Raw genomic sequence first — 23,717 nt, 5'->3', positions numbered from 1 at the left:
GAAATCCGGTTCGCGAAAGCCCTCTTCTCAGTATAAGTTTGTTGAGGCTGACTGAACCTTTTTGGGTAAGCCGTCTCCTGTAGCATCGAACATTTATTACAGAAATTTTCTTGTCGAGTAGATTTTTATGGTCGGGGTGCTTTCTAACTGTTCCTAGTTCGCTTTGCTTTACAAAACAGCAGTAGAAGTCAAAAAACCACAGAGCACTTTGTGGCCTATTGAAAACACCACAGAGCGCTTTGTGGCCTACTCAAAACACCACAGAGCGCTTTGTGGCCTATTCAAAACACCACAGAGCGCTATGTGGTGTTTTATTTTGGGATTTAACATTGAAAACTGGATGGCTCGTTGACTCGCAAATATCTCACAGCTATTTTCTGAAATTATTTGGTTTTTCCAATTTTTCACACCACAAAGCGCTTTGTGGCCTATTCAAAACACCGCAAAGCGCTTTGTGGCCTATTCAAAACACCACAAAGCGCTTTGTGGCCTATTCAATACACCACAAAGCGCTTTGTGGTCGTCATCGTAATCATAGCGATTCTGTCAGTGGAAGTTATACTATGTGGACAAAACTGGCAGAGGGGCTCTCTTATTTTGACAGGGAGGTTGGCAAGATTTTCGCACCACCCCTTACATTAATTATGCATGCAATTTTTTGACTGACTCGTTCTTTTCACGATTGCTGTTTGAGTATAATGTGATAGTTTGAGATAGTTGCATACATAATTAATGTATGGCGCTGTACGGAAATCGTACCTGGAGGTTAGCCGAGTGCTCTTAAAGAAACCTCTGAAAGGAACCAATAGATTTTCGCAAACGTGCTGAGCAAGGTTATGTTGGACACTATTTCAGTTTTTGTTTTTAGAAAGAAATATCACCGAATCTCGGATATAAGACTTGATAGCCTTAAAAGTACCCGTTATGGTTATCAGACAGAGCACTGACTGCTAATGAGATTTGCATTCCTGGGATCGGCTGGAACTAGCTACAACGGGTGCGTGTTATTAACCGGGAGGGAGGATGAAATGAAAGCAGAAGGTTGAAAATTAGGAATTCAGTGATACCTCAACCTATCACTTGTTTCGGTTAGAGAATCTTAGAGGGATTTATTATGTTCATTGATTTATAGCTCTATTGTTAGTCCTCGTTTGTAGGCACACCCCTCAGGAATTTAGCATTGAACATGGAATGAAACTTACGTCGGATACTGATACGGGTATTTCTTTTTTTAACAAGTCTATGGATCTCGCCATAACATTGCAAGGCGAAGAACTCGACCAATGTTTTACAAACACGGACCTCATACTAGTTCAATAACATAATTTAGTTATGACAAAGAAGATTACAAATCTTTTTTTATTTATTTATGGTTAGACTGGAATTTATACAACTGGTGTTTTCATGAGCAGGTATAACTACCATTATCACTATCAACTGGAATCTTATAGATCTTTCTACACACGGGCGAACCAAAACAATCTGACTTGTGACCTTGAATTAATTGGCTTGAATTATCTGCAATGCTCACGTATGATAAAAACCGTTGCTTTATCCAAACATTTTCGAAAATTATATTTTAGGGCATGTTTTTAGCCTGTGTTGCAAAACCACTATAATCTTGAGATTTGTATTGTTACAAAGGCAAAATAACCAAAGTTAGAATTAGTTTGAGAAATTCTATTTTTGACAGATAAATGCCTTTTGGACATACTAATATAATACTTATCATTGCATTTAGAGTGGTGCACTTCTAACACAGGCCACCAAACTAATTTTTTTTCATCATTTTTTGACATGTTTTCAACAACTTTCCTATGGCTTCCATTCAAATCTGGCAAATCCAAATTATGAAAAGAAATGTGAGAAGTGGAGTTGTCGACTGATCAGCAGGATACATGATGGTTGATATTTTCACCATTCATGCATTTTGATTAGCTTATTTAAACCAAGGAAGGTGGACACAGTTAGTCAGGCACGACTGTGACTGGGTTCTTATTACAAAGATGAAAAGTTCTGTCACTCTTTTGTCCCTTAAATCTAGATCCAACAAACTAGTCACAGGCAACACAGTGATTTGTGGTTCATTTAGTAAAAAAAAAAAAAAAAGTAATGACATATTTTCTTCAGCCTTTGAGCTTGGGCTAATTTGAATAAGCTGTTGTAAATGTAGAACAATCAAAACAATTTCAGACTGATCCTCTATTTACTTAATTATTACTTATTAATACATCTGTTAAAGAAATCCTCATAAAAATTTAAAAAATCTACGAAATAAATACAGATTTTATCACTGTCACTAAACTCATCCTCTATTAACTTTCTGTAGAGGTGTTCATCATCATTGTCTTGTTCTTCTTGCCGTTCCGCTTGTTCTTCTTGATCCTCTTGTCCTTCTTCTTCTTCTTTGTCTTCTTCTAACTCCTCTTCCTCCTCATCGATCATATCATCTAATGCCTCCAGGTATGGTTTGGCCAGGCTATTAAAAATATGGAGAGGGATTTACTTCATCAATAGACACAACAATATTGTGGAAAATTGAAACTTTCTGTGAAGGGGCCTGTTACGGCTATTTCGTGTTTTCTTTGTGTCCTTTTTTGTTCCGTATGTTAATGCCTTTTTTCACATTCTGCATGCTTTTTTTCTCGCGTCGTATGTAAATTTCGTTGCGTATATATTTGTGTTATCCTTTCATGTTCACTTAGTGCTAGTTTATCGTCCGGTACACTTGTATCTTCTTGATTCCCTGAACCCCGTTGCCAGCATTTTGGTAAGCCGTTTAGTTTATCGTCTGTTTGTATTTTCCTCTTAGTTTTCTGCCGTCTTCAGTTAGTTATTTGTAGTAAATCGTTTCATGTTTATCTTTAGGAATTTACCTTCCTCCTACGGAAAGTGAAAGAAATTTGCTGGACTAATTGAAACTCGCTTTAAGTTGTGTCTGAAGTCGGCCCTTTGCCTCTTCAGGGCCCATTTCTTGACACTTCCTGGCTATTCAAGGGCTTGTCAACTTACAAGGACCGTTTTCAGGCTGCTGTTTTGGGCCCAAAGCACCAAACTACCTAATGAAACTGAAATCAGTTTTTAAAAAGAGCATTGGAATTATAATCTAAAGTACAACAGTAATATTATTATAATTCAAATTATAAATATTCATACTGTATTTTGAAAGTGGAAGTTTTTTCACGAGGAATGTGAACGCCTTAAAGAGATCTTTTCCCGACTGTGCTATCCTGACGACCTTGTGCAGTCAATCATTCGCAGATTTATTGAATCAAAAGTGTCCGAGGATTCACATACTCGAGTGGCTGATAAAAGAGAAGCCCCAGTCAGAATCATGTCGCCCTACAAGGACCAGAAATCTGCAAACGTAGTACGTAAACAGCTGGCTGACCTCAGTCGGAAGATCAACGCAGATATTAGCCCAGTTTACACAATTAGAAAGATCAAGGATGAAATTAAGGTCAGGGAAGACAAGCAGCCTCTTGTGAGTCAACAATGCGTGGTGTATTCATTTCAGTGTGGCCTGTGTGATGCAGGCTATGTCGGTTACACGTGCCGACACCTACACCAACGAATTGAAGAAAACAAAGGATCGGCAATCGGAAACCACCTCAGAGAGCAGCACGATATGGAGCCAGAAGACATCGCACAGAGTTTTCGAATCTTAAGAAAGTGTCAGAACAAATTTGGCTGCCTTATTTTTGAAATGTTTTTTTATCAAAGAACTGAAACCAATGCTAAACAAACAGTGCGATTCAATTCGCGCCAAATTATTTGTTTAGAGCAATTCTTTCTAAGATTATTTTATTTTTCCATTGTATATTTTTAACACTTTTTCACATATTTTATCACATTTTAGCGTTCGCCACATTTTTATCTATTATAAGTTGTTTTTAACAAATTTATGGCTATATGCTAATGTAGAAAATTTACTCACTTGAAAATGACCTAGTAGAGGTCGAAACGTTGTGACTTTTTAGCGCTAGTTTTTATTTCAAAATAGATTTCTAAGAAACTACTTATTACCATACTGTATTTCTATACCTAAATAAGAAAACCAGTTTTTGATTAATATGATGCAAATGGACTTCTCTACAAACTCACTTCCTTCAACTTAATGTCTGCTAATTTTTCACGCAAATAGCAAACCACCAGTTGTGATTGCAGTTACCCGTCTCACTCTACATAGCAATTTTCAATTTGGTTTCAAAATTAACTTGCATTTGGTTTTGCATCACTGTGCTCTGTTTTGCATCCTGTACTTTCTTTGTTGTGTTGTTTGTAATATTGTTAATACTCTGGTTCTGGTTTCAAGGCACTTCAATGAACTGTTCAGACATCACTTACTTCCAGTATGAGATGAAGTAATAAAGTACATGTACATGTCATTTTTGGTCTAGGACATTGATGGGGATTCCTAGACAGGCTCCCAGAGGAGCTCCCATTTGCTTTCAAAATTATATCATTAGCCTAGCAAAACTAGTGCCAGTCCTAAACCCCACATTAGAATTTAAAATCCTTAAAACTCATAGTCTTGTTGTTATGGGGATAAGATGTTCTAGGTTCCGAGCTACTGTTTGAAACACCTCACAAGATTAGAAGCCACAGATTTAGGAAAGCCATTCCCTAACAGAACGTTTTAATCATTGTTCTTTGTTTCTGAATGAGTGAGTCTATTTCACATATACGAGAAGCCTGGTGCAACAAGGCCTAACCCAAGTAATTTTGCTAAGTCAACGTACTTGACTAGAAAACAAGACATTCTGTCCAGTGTTTGTGTGATTCCTATAAATGTCAATGGATGTTCTTTTCAGAGAAATGTTCAGGAAATGGATCAAGCCATCTTCAAATTTGTTGACCGTAAAACATGTCAGATTTATTTGGTTTGTCCATCAACGGCATATCTTCAAAATAACGTCCATAAAACTACTCATTTATAAGGCCTCTGTCAAGCATTTTACGAACAATATCATTTTTGAGTTCTGTCATGATAAAACAACAACAACAACAACAACGGCCTAATGAAGAACCCAACAAAATGCCATCAATTTGGTTGTTGAGTGCTCTCTTAATTAATTTGGTGTTAATCAATTTATTGTCATTAACTCCAAAGAAACCAATCTGAACAACTGTCAGGGCTTGCTGTGAGGGCTTGCAAACTCCAATTCCTCTTAGAGTGAAAACAAGGTGTTTTCCTTCCACATCTACATGGGAGAGTATCATAATTTATGTGGGTGGTGGTGGTGTATCGAGTTGTGTTTGACAAACCTTTTTCATTTTTTATGTTTCTACATATAGCAATATAAAGGAACTGTTTTTTAACTGTTTAATAGCAAACCACTTTATTTTTAAAAAGTGTCTGTTATTTTTAGTTAAAGTTAATTTGGCTAACAATTCCTTTCTATTTAAATGTATGTTGCTTGAAAACTGTGATCTGGTGGCCCTAGATGCAATTTGAGTTTTTCTGTAATTTTGAAAAGTCAAGCCCCACTGTTTGTTATTAATATTGTATCAAAAGGGTAACACCATTCTTATCATGGTTTTTCTATTGATTCCATTTCATCATTACTTAAGGTGGCTCTGCAGTTATTCTGGGCACACTCACCCATGTCAAAGTTTGCAACATAAATTTTGGGGCTTTGAAGTGTTGGCTAAGAAATTTTGGGAAATATTCTGTCTTTCACTCGGTGATAATGTTACTTAGTATCATTTACTGGGGATAATATTTTAATTTATTCTTACTGGTGTTTGACTGGACCCTATCTTTTGGACAACAACACTACCAGTAAAAAAAAAATTTTGCTGGCATACTTTTACTCAATTTCTGGAACCAGCTTATTTTGACTTAATACAAACCATGCCCAAGTTTTGGGGAAATCATTTGAGTAGAAGTTCAGAAGTATTACCTTAAAGGTCAAAGACATGTAAACTCAACTCTAACATTCACTGAAAGTTTCTACAATTGACTCTCATTTCCGAAACAAGCCATGAACCCAAATTTTGTGAGAAGCTTGCCCCAAAGCTTGCTAAATAAAAGTCGCTAGTCAATTAGTGATCGTGCGAACCATAAAAAGCATTAATCCCTAGTTCTTAAAATACTATAAAATGCTTGATAACCTCATTGAATTTTCAAAGATGCATTTTGCAACAGTATTTGGAAATAACTTTTGTGTCAAAGTCTTTCCACACAAATTGTATGGTATGGCAATATTTTGGCTATAAGTTTTACTGTTGTGACTCAAAAAGAAATGGGGCACTGTTGTCAGGATTGTAAGCTACTCCCCGACTGATCTCTGGTGAGGAAGATAAGCAGTTTTGTTAATCTATGATTACAAATACAAAATAGGTACTACAGGTACGGGCTGAGCCATCTTTTTGCCATTCCTTAATATATAGTTAAAAAGACAATTATTAATAATAACAATAATAATAAATAAAAATAGCAATAAAAACAACAATGATGACAACAAAAATAATAACAATAATATTAATGATAATGATGTGCTTCTGGGCATGAATTATGTTTTCATTCATGACAGTTGGTTCATCGTATTTGACCAGTAAAAGTGCTTCACTGGGTCTATTTGTTAGAAAAGTAGAGTCTCATCAAAATGTGTGGGCACAGTTCGTGGATGTTTAAAATCTTGTGAGGGATGTGCTCTATGACTGATTAATCACCCAATGAATCACTGTTGCAACACCAAAACAAGAAGGCAAGTTTATAAAAAAGTTGAGCATTTCTGCAAGTTGAAATTTTCTCGTGAGTGCTACTGGGCAACAAAAGTCTACTAGGTACGGCAACTAAAAAGACACACGGGGAACCAACAAAAACAGAACTAGTTGCCCAAAGGGCAAATTAGCAAGAAAGTTAGTGTCGAACACAGCATTAATAGCTGTCAAGCTCATTCTAAGAGCTTTGTGGCATCCAAAAATTTTCTTTACTCTGTCTCCTCGACTCCTCAACCTCTCTTAATTCATTTATGTTTGTTGTGCCCTAAACCATTGCAGGAAAGAAAGTGAGTGCTTTGCAGGCTGTAAGTATACATGTAGAATACAGTAGCGGCAATTGTACATGTATGGTTTACCAGTTTTGTCATTTAAGTTAAGGTTGTCATTTGCTAACACAGAAAGCTCAACTTCCTACAAGCTGTCTTGTTCACAGCTTTTGGGGTTTTAAATAAGAGTCACAACAAAGAATAGAAAAAATATGTGCACTGTGACAAATGCTTGAGTAACTACATATGATATGCAAATATCCTCTGTGTAACATGCAGCAAAAATTGCTTGTATCACTGCCATACATCTATACCTTAACCTATAATATACCACAGAACCTCCCAAAGTACCAGTAAGTTGAGACTTTTATTTTATATCAAGTTTAAAAACAAAATTATTTTGTTCTAGTGGGGACAATGGGTTGTTGACTAGTTTAATGGATACACAAGGATAATAAGCTGTGCATTAAAGTGGTACTGTATAATCACTTCTTCCTTAAGATTTTGAAACTCCATCTACTAAATACTCCCTGTGCTAAATTTTAAGCCTTCATAGCAGGGATGAAAAGGAATTAAAAACTAGAAACTGGCTAATTTATCCAGGTGTGAAGAAGATGTGTTTTGAAAAATAGTTGGCCTTCTCTAACACATAATAGTTGGCTTTCTCTAATACATAATAGTTGGCTTCCTCTAACACATTTGGTTTGCAATGTTCTTCTTAGTATTGCTGGAGTACTTAGTGTACAAGAAAAAACTCATAAGCTAACCAGATATTGAAGCATAATATGAGGACATAAGCCCTAAAATTCTTGAGAAAGTGCTGCCATTACAGTTAAGACCCAATTACGTACAGGTAACAAAAAAATGAATTATTTTGGCAAGACACAACTCTAAAAAAGTTATCAATGCATGGCAACTGATACATATCATGGTAAGGGCTGATGCTCACCATCCCTAGTTCCTTCTCTACTATGACTTTCTTCAGTTTGTGCATGTTTTCCCTCATCCAACCCATGATGATCATCCATTACTGCAAAAACAGAAATTCAAAGCATTATTGTTAAACACAAGATCACACAAATGCAATTATATTTTAAGTTACACTGACTGTTTTAAAATAACATACATGTACAGGCTTGTAGATTAAAAGTTGTTCCTCAGTAAAGGGAAATTTAAAAGAAAACAAAATCCAATCAGAAACAACTGCAAGAGTATGACCATCTTATCAAGACCTAGGTTTTTAAAGTCTATTTCAACTGACAATGAAACCAAAACAGAACAGACTGAATCTCTAGTGGCAAAGTTTAGCTGGTGAGAACTACATCATATTTACCAAGAGATAAAAGACATCCTTGAGAAAAAAAATACAAGTAGATAAACAAACCGTTTTCTCCTTCTTTAATTGTTTTTACATTAAAAGAACAAAAAAACCCCCAAGTATCCAAAAACATGAATAAATTCTCCAGAAGATAACAAGAATGGCAATGTTCCTCACACAAGAGCTGGCACAAAGAGATAATGGCAATACCACCTAATGAAGACATGACAAGGTATTGGCATGTATCCCTATTTAAACTATAGAGTGTTTCTGTCGAGGAACTATCGGTTGATAGTTGCCCCATGGAAATTTGATGTTCTTAAAACAAATATGCTAGTTTTAAGAACATCAAATTTCCAAGGGACAACTATCAACCGATAGTTCCGAGACATAAACACTCTATTGTCTTTATCGTTCACCACTAAATTTTCTTCTGCACGCCAGTTCAAAATTCATATTGAATTATTTTCAACTTTTTTAGATGAAAGCCATGGAAGGTCGTTGAAGCCAAATGTAAAATTTGAAAAAGAAAACAGACAAAAACCCACTTAATATATTTCCATTGTTTACTTTCTGTAAGCCCGCTTCTTTACAGAAACATTTACATGGATGAGTACTATCCATCTGGGTATTTTCCTCAGACAGGCACTATGGGCTGATAGTGTCTCTCCACGGATGAACACTATTGCATCACGTGATCAATTTAAACCAATAAGAATTGGAGAAAATTCAGTGGTGAACTATAATATGTACCAATTGGACCAGCCGAATAGAAAAGGAAACCTAGGCAAGCACTTCTTGAAGCAGCCTCACATGATGACTATTCACACTGTGTGTCTACAAAACACTGCTTCGTAACAAACAGCTTAAAGGTAGCAAGTCAACAACAGAGGAAAAGAAGAACAGAAGGACAAACAACCCTGACCTTAACTGGTGATTCCTTAGCACTATATTGCGAACGCTTCAAGCGCAGAATTTTACACTTATTCAATAGCATCAAAAACAAAATCATTACTCATGGATTGTATGTTATTTGGATTATTTTCGATTCTTTTGCATAAGTTGTTTATTATGTTGTTCCTTATGCTCAAAAATTCATGTATGCCTATCAAAGTTCATCAAAAAACTGTACCTTCCAGCCACCGCAAAATGTAATGCGGAGTGATAAAATAAATCAATAGTACTATTTAAAAGACCTGGCAAAATAGGGTAAGACTGGTACATCATATCTCTTTTGCAAGCATGGTGACCTATTTTAATTTATTTTTAGAGACTGTGCTTTGTAGGAAACATTCAGGGAAATGTATTGTGCCCAGGAGATTACTTTTAAGCTTACTTTAACATCGGTAGAAATCATTCCCAATACTGGTAGAAGCAAAGAAATACCAGACAAAATAAAGGCTCGAAAGTTCAAACTGTCACAAGAATGGTAAACTCGATTTCTTGACATCCTGAACTAAACTCAAATTTCTTGAACTGTAACCAATTTCAATCCTTGCAATCCTGCACATTATTTCGAAACTACTGTTTTTGCTTTGCTCTATAGCATTTTTATCCAACTAAGCCGTATATTTGGTGGCATTTGGCGATACCAGGTGGTAACAAGCTGAGTGAAAATTTGCTCTGTCTGCACGACAGCGTTTCTTTATGCCCGTGACGGAGGCAGATCTTAATTGCAAAATTCAAAACACAACAGTGTGGACTATACAAACTAGTGCCAGCTTAGTTCGTGCCGCTTGAAAGCAACACGATTAACAAAACTTAGATTGCTGATGAACATGTCGAAATGGCTTCGTAGACTTGAGCCATATAAATTGCTCACTCCATTTCTACAAACAACATAATACAATACACTACACTTCACAAAGCTTCTTACCAACAATATTAGGCTTCAAAGGCAGTTGTAAATGTGTTTCGGAACATGCAGAAAGATCCGGCAAAACACCCTCACGATAAAAGTCACAATCGATAGGTTTCGAGCTTTCAACTGGCAAACACCGTCCCGTCCCCTACTAAAATAATCTCAGAGGACACGATCACAACGCATTTTCATTGGAAGAAACAACAACACATACAATTGGTCAAAAGGTGTTAGACATGTCTGCCACGCAGGACGAAAGTGCAACGCTACAAAGGTTTGATGGAAAGCGTCATGATTAAGACCCAGCTGTCGACTTCAAAATGCAGTTGTTTTGTGGAAAGGCTGTGAATCTCGAAAAATAATCTGTACTTTTGCATATAATTCTGCTTAAGTCCTAATTCTTGGTATTTTTCCAATTTTCCAAAACACTGCACTCGTGTGACATAACAATTTCCGGGTGTGCATCCAAAATTGCGTTCACTAAGCTGCTTCTACTACGAGGATATCCAATGAACAGTACAAATGTCTCCACTCCATCGTACAATTTGAAAAGCTTCTCTGCAGGAGTAAGGAAAGGCGTTTCCTCTGAAAAAAAAGTAATAATACAAGAAGCTAGACTACGAGAAGTTCTCTCTTTCGCTTAGTCCGTCGCGCGTGACGCGAAAGAAAACCGCGAGAAAAACATGACTACGCGAACTCCCGGGGGTGAGAAGCATGCGTCTCGCCCCAGGATTTCACGCGGCCATTTTTCCTCGGGGTTATTTACGGTCTCGCTCGACGGGTTAAGCGAAAGAGGGATTGCTCGTAGTCTAACAAGAAGCAGGTGTATGTTGTTTTATCATCATCATCATCATCATCATCATCATTTTATTTAGTAATGCAGGTTACAAAGACTGGCAGCCAGTGAGGCTGATGTGCACCTACAATTAACTAATAAAATGTGAAATAATAAAATAATTTATAAAATTACTCTACGTTATTTAAATATACAACTGACCATAATCAAATTAAAAATAAATTCGGTATCAAATCAGTAAAATGAAATCCATAGACTAATAAAAATTTCAAGCTGATCTAGAAAATTAGGTACAAAATAATGATAATTAAAAATATACAAAATCTCGGTCTTTCAAAGCTATCATGGGTGCTTCGAATGAGAAGCTATTTATGTTTTGTGAGAGCCTACGTAAAATACTTTTTTTTTTAAAAAGATGGTTTCATGTCTGTTTGAAAGGGTGCAAAATGACTTTGATTCTTATCGTGAACTAAATAAACTGTGAACTGATTTGGAACTTGAAACACGAGAAGTCAAGAGAAGCTCTCCTGGGGGAATACTAGACGGGATAACCGGCATTCTCGTCCCCAGAGGCCGCGCTTCTTTTGGTCAGCACTAAGAATCACTGCGCCATCCCCATTCCTTTATTGCATAATCGCCACTGGCATGTTAAATACATCAGTTACATACATTTTCCAGGAACCGTTTATCGAACATATTTTACCACCTTTTAATGAGTTAACTTAATGCTGGGGGTAACCCTGCGATGGACTAGCATCCCATCCAGGGGGGAGTAGAAATACTCCTAGTCGCTTCATGCTACAGAAACCGGGATAAGCTCCGGCCTGATGGGCCACTTGGCTCGCATGCAGACCTAATGAGTTAATGTATAAGTAGCTATCCGCGGGCCAGTCCAACTGTAAAATGAACATTTATTAAGAAATAAAAAATGATTGATTGAAATGTCAATTCTCAAGAGCTTAAAGGAGCAATGCAATGTTGCAATAATGTGTCAAATCAGTTCTTGTACACTTAGATCGAACGAAATCTGAAAATAATGGCGAAGATATTTGTTTACAAACATTGTTTTTGTTATTTCCATCAGCCAATAGTTCTCTGGTTGGCATATTAATAACAATAGGTGACGTCACTGAAACCTGTGCTATAGTTGATAGAGGTGATAAAACACCAAAAAGAATCAGGGGAGGGCGGGGGGGGGGGGGGGCTGGTGGTGGTCAAGACATTGGAAGAACAAGTTCGGTTTGGCTAAACGGAGGTAATAATTGAGACTAACTGTAAAACACTTTTTTATTTCAAACTTCTTTGATAACTAACATATCAGGAAACAGTGGATTGAATTAAAACTTCATAAACTTCACTAATCAACAAGTTTCAGTTGGGAAATATTCGCGCAGGATTCTCGCAAAGCCCACAAAACGTTTCTTTGCAACTGTATTCATGGCCTAGGTATGTTACACCATGTTACAACACATCCTTACTAGTAAACAAAATACACTTGTGGGAGCTATGGAATCTTCTATCCAATCAGAAAAGAGCACCAGCACTATACACAAATTAGTCAACAAACCATACATGAATACATGTTTACACATGCTACGTTACCTTATAAAGTAGTGTGCTCCCTGACCGCGAAACGCGGGCTCACTTAGTTCGCGGAGGAGCGATTTTGACTGTTGTTTAAAGGAGCCACGTCACAGTTTGCTCATCTTGAAAAGTTAAGCCTAAATTTTTCAAGTTCGTTGTTTGTAATCCGTGTTAATTTTCTCCATCCTCAATCATCCTTGTTCCTCTATGGTTTATTATTATCTCTTTGGTGTTTTTCTATCTTAGTAAACTACTATTTTCAGGTTTCTTTTCAGTTAACGGCAACAGATTCCACTTCACTGCGTTCGAACAATAGCTACAGAGCGAGGTTGGGGTGGACATTTTCAGACATTTGCTGTATTTTTGGCCACCCTGACCTCGACTCGGCGCCATTGTTTGTTGGAATGCAGGAAAGGTCTATTTTGTACGTCACTGAGTTCCTTTAACGACAAGCTCCTTTGTTTCGCGGTGAACTTAAACGAGTTTGCGTTCAACTTCAACTTCGACTTCACTTTATTTCGCACTTACATTTTGAAATCACAATGTTAGTATAAAAAAGTGCGTTCGGAATGCACATTCTCTTTTCTGATTGGATAATAACAACAGGAGACACCTCGGGTAGATTTCCGAGGAGCCGCTTCGTATTCTAACTGTATACGAGCGAGTAATCTGACCAATATACCTGAAAAACTATTTCTACATATAATTCTTTTTCAACAGTGTTTTTCTATTTCCTCATAAACTTATAAACTCTACACCAGCTAAAATTTCGAGAACCGATAATGAAAACATGTCGCATTCTTAACAGAAAATACAAAATTAGAACTAAAATAAATATATGTACTATTTGTAGTTCGTATAGTGTGATCGTCCGGGTGAGTGTAGTTCTGAAAAGAACTGTTGTTGGTGACTGACGTTTCGACAACCTGAGCGGAAGTCATCTTCAGAGTCAAGTGAATAGTGTTTGTCAGTCGATGATGTTAGAAGTCTGGTCCGTTGAACGTGATTGGTCAGTATAGCCATGATGGTATTGGCTGAAAGACTCGTGTAAAGTTTGTCATCAGTCATTGGTGGGTTTCGGTCCGTCTATTGTTAGTCAAGTAGGTCGGTTTTTGGTCCGTGTATTGTTAAGTCGGTCTGTTAGAAGTCCGTTTGTCGGTTTCGTTTCTGTCGTGGATAAGTCGTTTGTAAGGCGCCGGTAGTTGTTGACATCTGTTAAGAGCCGTTTGTTCTAGGTTAGTGTACCAGCTTTCCAGAGTCAGTCGTTGAAAATAGTTTGTACTGTAGGTTAAACACTGAGCAGAGTCCCAGTCAATGTTGTGGTTTGTCAGTTGATGATGTACAGCAATGTGATTGTTGGCATCACCATTTCTCGTGGCTCACAAACACTATTCACTTGACTCTGAAGATGACTTCCGCTCAGGTTGTCGAAACGTCAGTCACCAACAACAGTTCTTTTCAGAACTACACTCACCAGGACGATCATTTACTGTGATATGTACTATTTGGTGACTCAGCGTCTTAATAATTTCGGATGCAATGTTTATTGTTGACTTCGACTTCATTGGGAAAACTTTGAAACTGAAATTCTTCATAATATGTTCATTTAAATTCTACGTTCTTATATTAGGTTCTCAGATATTTTTAAAATGGTATTCTGAGGTATTTCAAAAACTTTGTTACAAATTGTAACATCTAAGTATAGTTATAATCTACTGTAAGTGACAAAACGTAAGAAAAGAAATAAACTTGGATCGCGGCGTTACTGTAACACAATCAGTGCCTTTGTCACGTTATCACACCATGAATTTCACATTGGTTTTCTAAAGCTAGCCAATGAGAATTCAAGTTAGTACGCGAGGAACAGGTACCAAAATAGCTTTAAGTCGATAAAATAACTGACATGTGCAGTTTTGGCTTTACTATCAGCCAGTAATGTGGATATTCAACAGAAAAATGCAATAATTTTACTTGTGATGCAAATTTCACTGTTTAAAAAAGAGAATCCACCTTTGTTAAATAAAATAATTGCCAATCATAAAAAAAAATATTCCTTGTGTCAACAGATGGTATATTTTCACATCAGCCTTTTTTCGCGCGTTGGTCTGCCAATCCATCCCATAATACTGTTTTACTTAAGCTCGCTTTGGTGCAATTTATACAACTGTGATGAAAAGAGGCTAGCTGTCTCATGTAGTGCTCTTACGTAGCAGACACGATAATAAAAAAAAAATTATAAAGGGTAACATGCATTTATATCCAGAGCATTAATCTTTACGGTACTCAAAATATCAATTCTCTTTACCGAATAGCATACAAATCCTTTAGCGTTAGTTCTGAGAATTCTGTGTTACTGAAAAAAGAAATCATAACTATAGAGAACATTTTTGAGGGGAACACGCACACAAAGTCTTAGAGAGGGGGTGAATAGGGCTATGCAAATCCGCCAATCCGTGCCTTTTTTCCGCCAAATCCGTCGATCCGCCAATATTTTTGTTGAAATCCGAAACCACAATCATATCCGGAAACAGAAGTATAAAAGTTCGAAAGTAAACTGGTAAATGTGAATGCCATTGTTAATTTCGCACAAATAGTAAAGAAAGCAGCATACTTGATGGCTATAATATTGTACAATTCCAAAAACAGTCTCACGCCTGAGTTTAAATAAACTTCGTTCGGAAAAAAAAAGTAATTTGGATGAACTCATTAACATACCACCAAGGCTGAAGAAAGATCTATGATCAAGATTTCGCTTAGGACCCAAGATCCGAACATCAAGACAGGCACAATCCGGAATCCGCGCCATAAATTTACAGCTAATCCACGATCCACTGTGTTTTCAAAATCCGCGAATCCGCTCGATTTACCGCAAAAATCCACAATCCGTGTGCTTTTTAAGGCCAAATCCTTCGATCCGAAAACCTATTCACCCCTCTCCTTAGAACAAAGTGGTTGAAGCAGCTGATTTTTTTTGACAAGTGTTTTACATGCAGGTACTCAGGGGTTTCATTAAGGACTGGGCACCAGGCAAATTGACCATCTGTGGGGAATATTTTGGCCACCTGGTTTGACCATCTAGAGAAAGTTTTTCTTACAAAGATAGCTCAGTTCAAACTGTGTTGCCCACCCGTGAAAACCAGCTGCCTCCAGCTAAAAACGTTAAACGAAACCCCCGAGGTACCTATAATTAAACTGTTTGGTTGTGCAAAACAAAACAAAAATTATAAACAAAACAACATAACGGCATACGTGTATCTTGCAGTCTAGAATTATATTCTGTGTAATGCAGCCGAAAAACTGACAAGATGTCAGCAATGTCAGCATTTCCTGGCCAAAAAGAACTGAATTCTTTCATTTATTACTACATGTACACGGGTGTACCATGACTAACAAAGTGGAGCTATTAAACTCAGTATACGTACTTCCTTTTTTGTGTGTGTGTCCCCAATTAGCAGCAATGCTAAATACCCCAGACACGTTAATAAAGGTTGTTGTTGTTGTTGTTGTTGTTGTTGTTGTTGTTGTTGTTGTTGTTGTTGTACAGTGTAAGCGTGCATTATAATCTAATGATCCACACTTATGATATGACCAATGCTACCAAGCTACTGTATTTCTTAAAGGTGCAGTGGAAGCTCTCTGGTTCACACGACTTCTCTTGGACTGATGCAAACATACCAACCAATTCAGATATTGTCAAGAAATAACGGCATAGTGGTAAACCAGTTACCTTCAACTACATCTCTATAGCAGTTTGCCTGATATCATCTTCTTACAGTATCCCTGTGATAAATGTTATCATCCGGAATCATTACACTTTCTCCTTCGACCATGTTGTCCAAAAGAACAGCTTCTTCATCAGATCCATTCACCACTGAGCGCCTCTCATACTTGACTTTGCTCCTTGTGTCATCTTTTTGTAGTAATTTTTTCTTCTTTCGCATGAGGAAATTGTCTACGACCCAGAACATTATGGCCTAAAAAAATAAAAAAAATTACAAACTGACTGAGAATTCAGGGATTTCATTAAGGACCCAGCACCAGGCAAATTGACTGGATGTGAGGATGATTTTGCCCGCCTGGTTTGACCATCTAAAGAAAAGTTGCCTGCTTAGAAACCAGTTGCCCTTCTGCTGAAAATGTTCATCAAACCCTTTGAATCTAAATGTGAAGTACAACTGCAAAGGGGGAAAGGTGAACTAGCATAAAAACAGAATTTACATGTAGAATTTAAGACTATGGAGGAACATGTAATCTCAAAATGGCAAAGTGTAGACTCAAAAATGTTTTTCTTGAATTGAAAGGTGTGAGTTTGCATATCCACAATAACATAACTATTATTTATTTTTTAATCCTGCAGTATCAATAGGACTTGTCAACAAAATTCTAGACAAAAACTGTTGAAAAAATCAAGGACTTTTTGAGAAAACCTAACCATTTCATTTCAAGAAAAAAGCAATTTTTCAAGGACTTTTGAAGGCTAGTGCAAACCATGCTAACTATTACCAAAGTGAGCTACATGTAATTAGTTAATTAAAGATACTACTTACATTAAACACAAAAGGAATAATTAACATTGAAATAGCCAGTTCCACTCTAGGATAGTGCTTGACTGGCAGCAGAATGAGCTTGCGCACATCCTTCCAGAAGTTGAGCTGTACTAACAGTGTGATAGTGGCTTTTTCAATGATGACGGCCCAGAGGTACAAAAAACACTGCCCTGCCCAAGCTTTGCACTGTGGAGGGTTTCCTGATAAAACAATAAAACAAGAGTATTAGTAACTCAGAATGCGTGCTTCTAGAAAATCATGGCACCATTGTATAGGCGAATCTTTGCTGACACCATTGTTTACATTTTTCCTCATTAACATACAACTTGACTCTTAGAACCCATGGCCGTATATATGAACTAAATGCAAAAGGCGATAAAGCTGATTAAGTTGAGCAATTTGTGCAATTTTCAGCTCTTTACAAGCAATCAGCCATCAGAAAATGCCAAATTGCTGTGTGGCAAAAAAGTTAATGAGCCATACATTTCTCTGTAAAATTTTGAGTTTTTAGAAGAGAATTTCTCTGAAACCATTCCATGTATTGGGCTCAAATTTTCAGAGGTAACTGAAAGTGTTCTGCCCTTCCAATATTCAGAATTTTTCTTTCATTAGCGTCATCAGATAGTGATAAGCAAATGTTAATGAGACAAAAAGTGTAAACAAAGATTTGCCTATTGCTCTAAAAAATATCCATAGCCCTCCTATGGTTTTTATAGTTCCAGCCCCTCCATTCCGCCCCCTGGAAATTCCAAGTAAGCTCCACACTTTGCGTTAAAATATTTTGGCTTTTGAAACCCCTCTCTCCGTTGGAATTGCCATTAACGTTCCTTGGAGTGGTTAAGGATATTTTCTGACACTGCACAATTTTGTTGTCACAGAAGGTCAAAGAAAATTCCTTGGGGATGGAGATATGGGGTGGGGGCACTTCAAATACAAAATTTTAAAGGAAAGCATCACAGGGGTAGGAGGATTCAGAGCAAAAAAAGACCTGTGGTCAGGGAGGATATTTTCTGGAATAATTCTGAAAATAGTAATTTTTAAAATAATGTTTAAAATTACTAATGGGATGGCAAAATTAGTTCAAACAATCAGCCATATACAGTATGGTTCCACTACAAGGGACACCATCTCTTTTTTGATATTAATACAAAAATTAATGTCCTTTATAAACACAAGGAAAAAATTATATAAAGGCAAAAAAAATAACAATGTCTACAAACAATTAATATCAAGACACCATGGATAATTTGCGTAAATTTAAAAAAAACTCAGGCTTGGGAACACTCAATCACTTCATAGCTACACAACCCAGCTCTTTGATTATCATTTATTTAGTCATAAAGTTGTCTTTATGTTCAGCTTACCATACTCGCCAAATCTCAGAGTATCCCAGTCATAAATCCTGACCACAACTTGCATAAATTGAAGACAGAGGTAGATGACAACAAGGCCAAGGGTAGAGTCCAGCAAGAAATTTATCAGGTACCTAAAAAGACGACCAAATGTTACATTGTATAATTTTATTGTTTGTGCAAAGGCGAAGGTGTGGTGGTCTCATGGTTAGCATGTTGGACTACAGATCATTGAGCAGTCCAGGGGCCTGTTTCTCGAAGATCGTGGAAAGCCGTGGCAAAATCTCAAACCTTTTGACTAAAGAGCTGTTTTATTCATATATTCCTCATAGGAAAAGAGGTTCTCTTCATACAAGAAGTTTCAGGTGTATACACCTCTCTGTCTTAAATACTGATTAACTAAAAATGGCTTTTTGGGCGCGAAAAGATTCTGGGCCTTTTGAGAGACGGGCCCCAGGTGTGAAACCTGGTTGGGGTCTCTGCATTTTGTACTTGGGCAAGGCACTGTAAACTCTCACAGCACCTCTCGTCAACCAGGTGTATACATGGGTACCAACAAGTTTTATCCTGAGGAGGGCCCTATAATGGAATAGCATCCCATCCAGGGAGAGTAGAAACACTCCAGCCCTAGTCACTTAGTGCTATAGAAACCGGGATAAACTGTAACTGTATGGGCTGCTTGGGCCAACTATAAACCCCTCTAGACCATGCTGAATTATGTGCGCCAACTTTTCAAAATCAGGGTAATTTTGCATATTTATTTATTTATTTATTTTATTTATTAAGCTTCGGCCTACTATTACACGTAAAGAAAAAGAAAAAGAAGAGGAAGCAAAAAACAAAAAACAAAAAAACAGACAGCAAAACAAAACAAAATGGCCAGGGAAGCCGCTACAGCTTAGCCAATTACAGCGGCCCCCTTATGCTTTATCTCTGAAACGAAGTTGGTGACCACCAATTTTTTTTTTGCATTTCTGACACAAGTACTAGTAACTCATTATCTGACTGCAGTAAAAATTTGAAAAAAATCTATCAACTGGAAAATTTTCGTGCAAACGCCCTTAAAAGGAGAAGTATACTGTACCATCTGCATCTGCATTGTGTGTGTATTGTCTACAAATTTACATTTAGTTACATGTCTGTCTCCTACATCAACAGAAACTAACCACAAGATAATGAGACTGGAATTGAATTTCACTTCAAATCTTAAATATCTGTCAGAGGGAAATAATCCAAGTGCACAAAGAGAGATCCATTTACTAATGACAGCATCCTTCACTTACCAAGTACAGGGATCCCCTCTGAAAAGACCGGCTAAAAAGATGTTTGCAAAATGTACCAACATTGCACCAACTGCTTGCTTGGAAGTGTCGAAGAACCTGTAAAATAGAAGTACATAAATCACTTTATTTGGAATGAGTGTCTAAGTGTTTATAACAATGCTGTTGGACTCATTAGAGACACTGAAAAAAGCAAGCAGATATTGCAAATCGAAACAAAAGGAAAGAATCTCAAAGACATTTGAGCTTCTCTGACAGAGTAACTCAGAACTATCTCATGTCTCATACTCTCCTTTTTGAAAGGATTAACAAAATTAATTATTCTCAGAGTTTATTGTGCACTTTGGTAAAACTAATCTTGATAAAAATAACCTGTTGTGACTGATGAAGAGATAAAGTATACCTGGATGTACCGTCATGCCACACTTAACAAAACGTTTTGCAAATGTACATGTATGCTGAGTGCAAGACACCAGAGAACTTGCATTCAACTCATACAAATTTTGTAAAATACATACATGTACAACTGTTGCAAAGACATCCATAAAATCAATGCAAAAAATGTCACCTACAACAAGTGAAATAAAGAGACCAACTGCACCCACTCTTGCTATTTTGCCGCATTATATACATGTAGCTTTCTTTTAACATCAACTTACAATGCCTACATGTACAATATCACAATGAATTCAAAACGAGGTGGATATTACACCTAAAAATACAGAACATTTCCTAGTCTAGGGACTAGATTGCCCAAAATCAAAAATCAAACCCTCAACAATCATTTCATGTGAAGTTTTAACATGTCCATGTAGTTTAATATCACTATAAAATACTCACCATATTAGAACAGGTCTTCTCTCAGAGAGAGGTTCTCTAAGTCTTTTCACTAAAAACAAGGGACAATATCAGATTATCACTTAACAATATCAATATGTTCTCTAAGAGTTTTTTTTAATTATTATTATTATTTCGTAATCTGATCTGTTGCTTTTCTTTTCTGAATTTCAAAGGCTTCTGTCCACCTGTCCACCTAAAAAATAACAATGTCTACCACCCATCTCAACACTGGAAGCAGTATTTTAAATATCAATATTTAAGAAATACATGTAGAAAATATGTACCGTGTTTCTATTGGGTTATAGAAACATGAGTGGAAGTTTGGGAGAATGAGAAATGCTGTGGGAAGCTTTTTCGAGTTCTCCCAAACTTTCATGAGTGTTTCTATAACTTGACAGAAACACAGAGAACATGTTTTCTGCTTCTTTTAGAAAACACCACGACGAAAAACAGAAAAAACAGCTTGTTTACTTTGATCATCAAAATGTTAATTCTCTTTGCTCACGCCATCATTACGTCAACAGCTAGTGCTAGTTCTGTGTTTCCATCGAGTTATAGAAACACGATTTTTAACCAATCAGCACATGTATTTTTTCAGGACTGTTTTCTAAAATCACTTAAAAATATTGGCCTTCCTGTATGCTCAATTTCCTGGGGGGGTCTCCCATAAATGGTCTGGGATGCAGGTCAGTAAGTTTAAATTAAACCTCTAAAGGAGACTAATCTGGGTACAACTCAAGCTTTATTTGATCCCTAAAAGATGACACTTTAAAACAGACACACAAATAAGACTACAATGATTTTAATGATAGCAAACATGTTGCAATTGAATACTCTCTCCTAGTAATCAGATTTTAAAAGTACACATACATGTACAAGTAAGTATGATTTCATCCTGAACACGCTGAATGAGACTAATATCTGTGATTTACACCCCTAAGCAAGAGGATGAGCAGCCCCAAACCTTCATTGTAGGAGTCCCCCTGGGCTAAATTGACCTCCTCAAGGATCATGTAAAAAAAAAATTCTCTGCGATGCCCACTTAAAATAGCCCAACTCCAGGATATTGCCAGTTTTGTCTCAGCTACCTCTTCTCAATCAAAATAAAGCTGAGCAAAGAATACATGTACTGCATATCCACCAACTTAAAACTGGCTTAACTAAGACCACAAGAACTTTCAGGTACATTTTAGCTGGAACAAATGCACAAAATTTTAGACATTTTCCTTCAAATCAAGTTAACTTTACAAATTAACCAGGATAAAGTATGTGTAGCAAAATTATCAAACATTGCAGAAGAGTAAGCATACATTATCTGGATTTCCCGCGAAAAAAGTATTCTTTTAAAATGTTGCTTCTTGGCAAATGATTTTAAGAAGTCTTGATATCCTGGTTACTTGAAATTAACTGTTCGAATCACAAACTTATCAGAAATATTCTGTTTCTCATTATCTCAAATTTGAAAACTTCTCTTGGAGTCTCATTGGCCTAGCACGCACTGGCTAATGGAAAATAGAGACAATATTCCTACTTTATTGTGGAGCCCAGATATCAAAATTTGCTGCTGAGACTAAGCTTAAATTCAAAGATATAAAAATTATTGGAGCAAACAAAACAGCTAATTCTGATGAACTGAGTGCAGCAACTTCTATGGTTTCATATCACTACCACAAAGTGACAATATTTTTATTGGTTTCACAAAAAATATTAATATCTTATTTTTAATCAAAATTCAAATTGGCTTTTTTACCATCAACGTCAAACAATTTACCATCACGTTTTTTGGCTTTACATTTCTTATTAAGTCTATTTTAGACTAAATGAAAAATACACTTTTGTAGGAGTAGAATATTATTGCAATAACATTTATTCGTCTTAAATATCTCCCCTGATTGTGAAAGAATTGTTTGAAAAAATTGATTGAACAGCGGGGAAATTAAATATCACGGTACTGACAAATAGTAACATGACTAGATAAACATTCTGAGCTCAGCTGTGAATTTAAAGATTGAGAAATCAGGCAACCGTCGCTAACAACCTACGTAAGTTACCTAATCATCTCATTAATTTCCATGGCAAGATGCATCCGCATGCTATAAGAACTTTAGTTTAAGTGATAAAACTATGTTGTTGTATCTATCCTTCGCTCCCAACTTACATTTAACTCTAAAAAAAAGCGACAGATGAAACTCCGAAACACAAAGCTATAACCCAAATCTGAATGTTTTCCGAAGAACAGGTGTCCAGTTTGGAACAGTACAGCAGTGTTCTATTTTTGGAATTTTCATAGGATCATGAAGATAGCAAACTACAAAATTCATAACCTTCTCGAGCGTTAAATTTTGCATTTGATACACCGAAAATATGAAACAGCGAAAATAATACACCAGTACTACGACAACAAAACCTTAGGCTACTCTAAGCACAAAGTAAAGGCTCGCATAAAGAAGTGTGATGTGTTCCTGTCAAACTACCGCTGAAACCAAACATGGCGAAAGTACATGTAGCTAGGTCGCGGTAGTTAAATTTAAAGATTATGTACTGATAAATTGGGAACGGAAAACGATGTTATTAGTTCTTCTAATATGTCGATTAGCAAATTTTACTCACAAATAAGAGTGCTGAACGCCACTGCAGCCAGAATTCCTTGTATAAGGAGGCCAAAATTGTCATTCAACCGACAATTTCGTTCGTCGTTGGTCATCTTAGTTGAGTGTTCATCGTACAGCGAAGAAGATACTGGAGAAGCAGACGAAACAGATTGATTCATTGGTTAGGTTCGACCCTCTCCCCTAACCACAGAGGCAGCTGATGGTAGTTTTTCGTTTAAAATGATCGAATATCTACCACGAACAAGTAAAGATTCCTTCTACAAACAAGTCCCCCGATAATTGAAATCAGATAGCTGGGTAGCCGCTCCCATATGATGCTCTTTCCCGGAAAGGAGCGCGTACGGAGTTCAGAAAATGTCCCCAGGGCATTTGTCCCTTTGTCAAAGACATCGGAAGATAAAGAAAATTAATTAAAGGGAACAGACCTGCTTGAGGCACGTTTCTCATAGCGCAGCTTATTTCATTCGGATCCACGTGAACGCAAATCTGACTGTTACTGGATTTTGGCCTCATTAAAGGTTTGTCTCAGAGG

At 36.8% G+C, this 23,717-nt stretch overlaps 1 protein-coding gene and 1 long non-coding RNA gene across 2 annotated transcripts; both read right to left on the bottom strand.

The window, feature by feature from the left end:
- Positions 1 to 1,325: 1,325 nt before the first annotated feature.
- On the bottom strand, positions 1,326 to 12,058 carry LOC149096641 (uncharacterized). The gene is made up of 2 exons (XR_016204540.1): positions 10,190 to 12,058; positions 1,326 to 8,025 (listed from the first exon to the last, which is right to left on the bottom strand). It is a non-coding gene; the product is annotated as an uncharacterized LOC149096641 (long non-coding RNA).
- A 185-nt stretch (positions 12,059 to 12,243) lies between these two features.
- Positions 12,244 to 23,478, bottom strand: LOC110039770 (store-operated calcium entry regulator STIMATE-like). The gene is made up of 6 exons (XM_020744921.2): positions 23,184 to 23,478; positions 20,574 to 20,622; positions 19,737 to 19,832; positions 18,466 to 18,587; positions 17,102 to 17,301; positions 12,244 to 16,528 (listed from the first exon to the last, which is right to left on the bottom strand). Exons 1-6 carry the CDS (start codon positions 23,341 to 23,343, stop codon positions 16,316 to 16,318), a joined length of 840 nt encoding a protein of 279 aa, XP_020600580.2. The 5' UTR covers positions 23,344 to 23,478; the 3' UTR covers positions 12,244 to 16,315.
- Between the last annotated feature and the right edge of the window lie 239 nt (positions 23,479 to 23,717).

Source organism: Orbicella faveolata, unplaced genomic scaffold (assembly GCF_042242905.1).
Source record: "Orbicella faveolata isolate gen_17 unplaced genomic scaffold, um_ofav_v1 contig_48, whole genome shotgun sequence".
Classification (NCBI taxonomy): domain Eukaryota; kingdom Metazoa; phylum Cnidaria; class Anthozoa; order Scleractinia; family Merulinidae; genus Orbicella; species Orbicella faveolata.
This window is presented reverse-complemented; position numbering and strand designations above follow the sequence as displayed.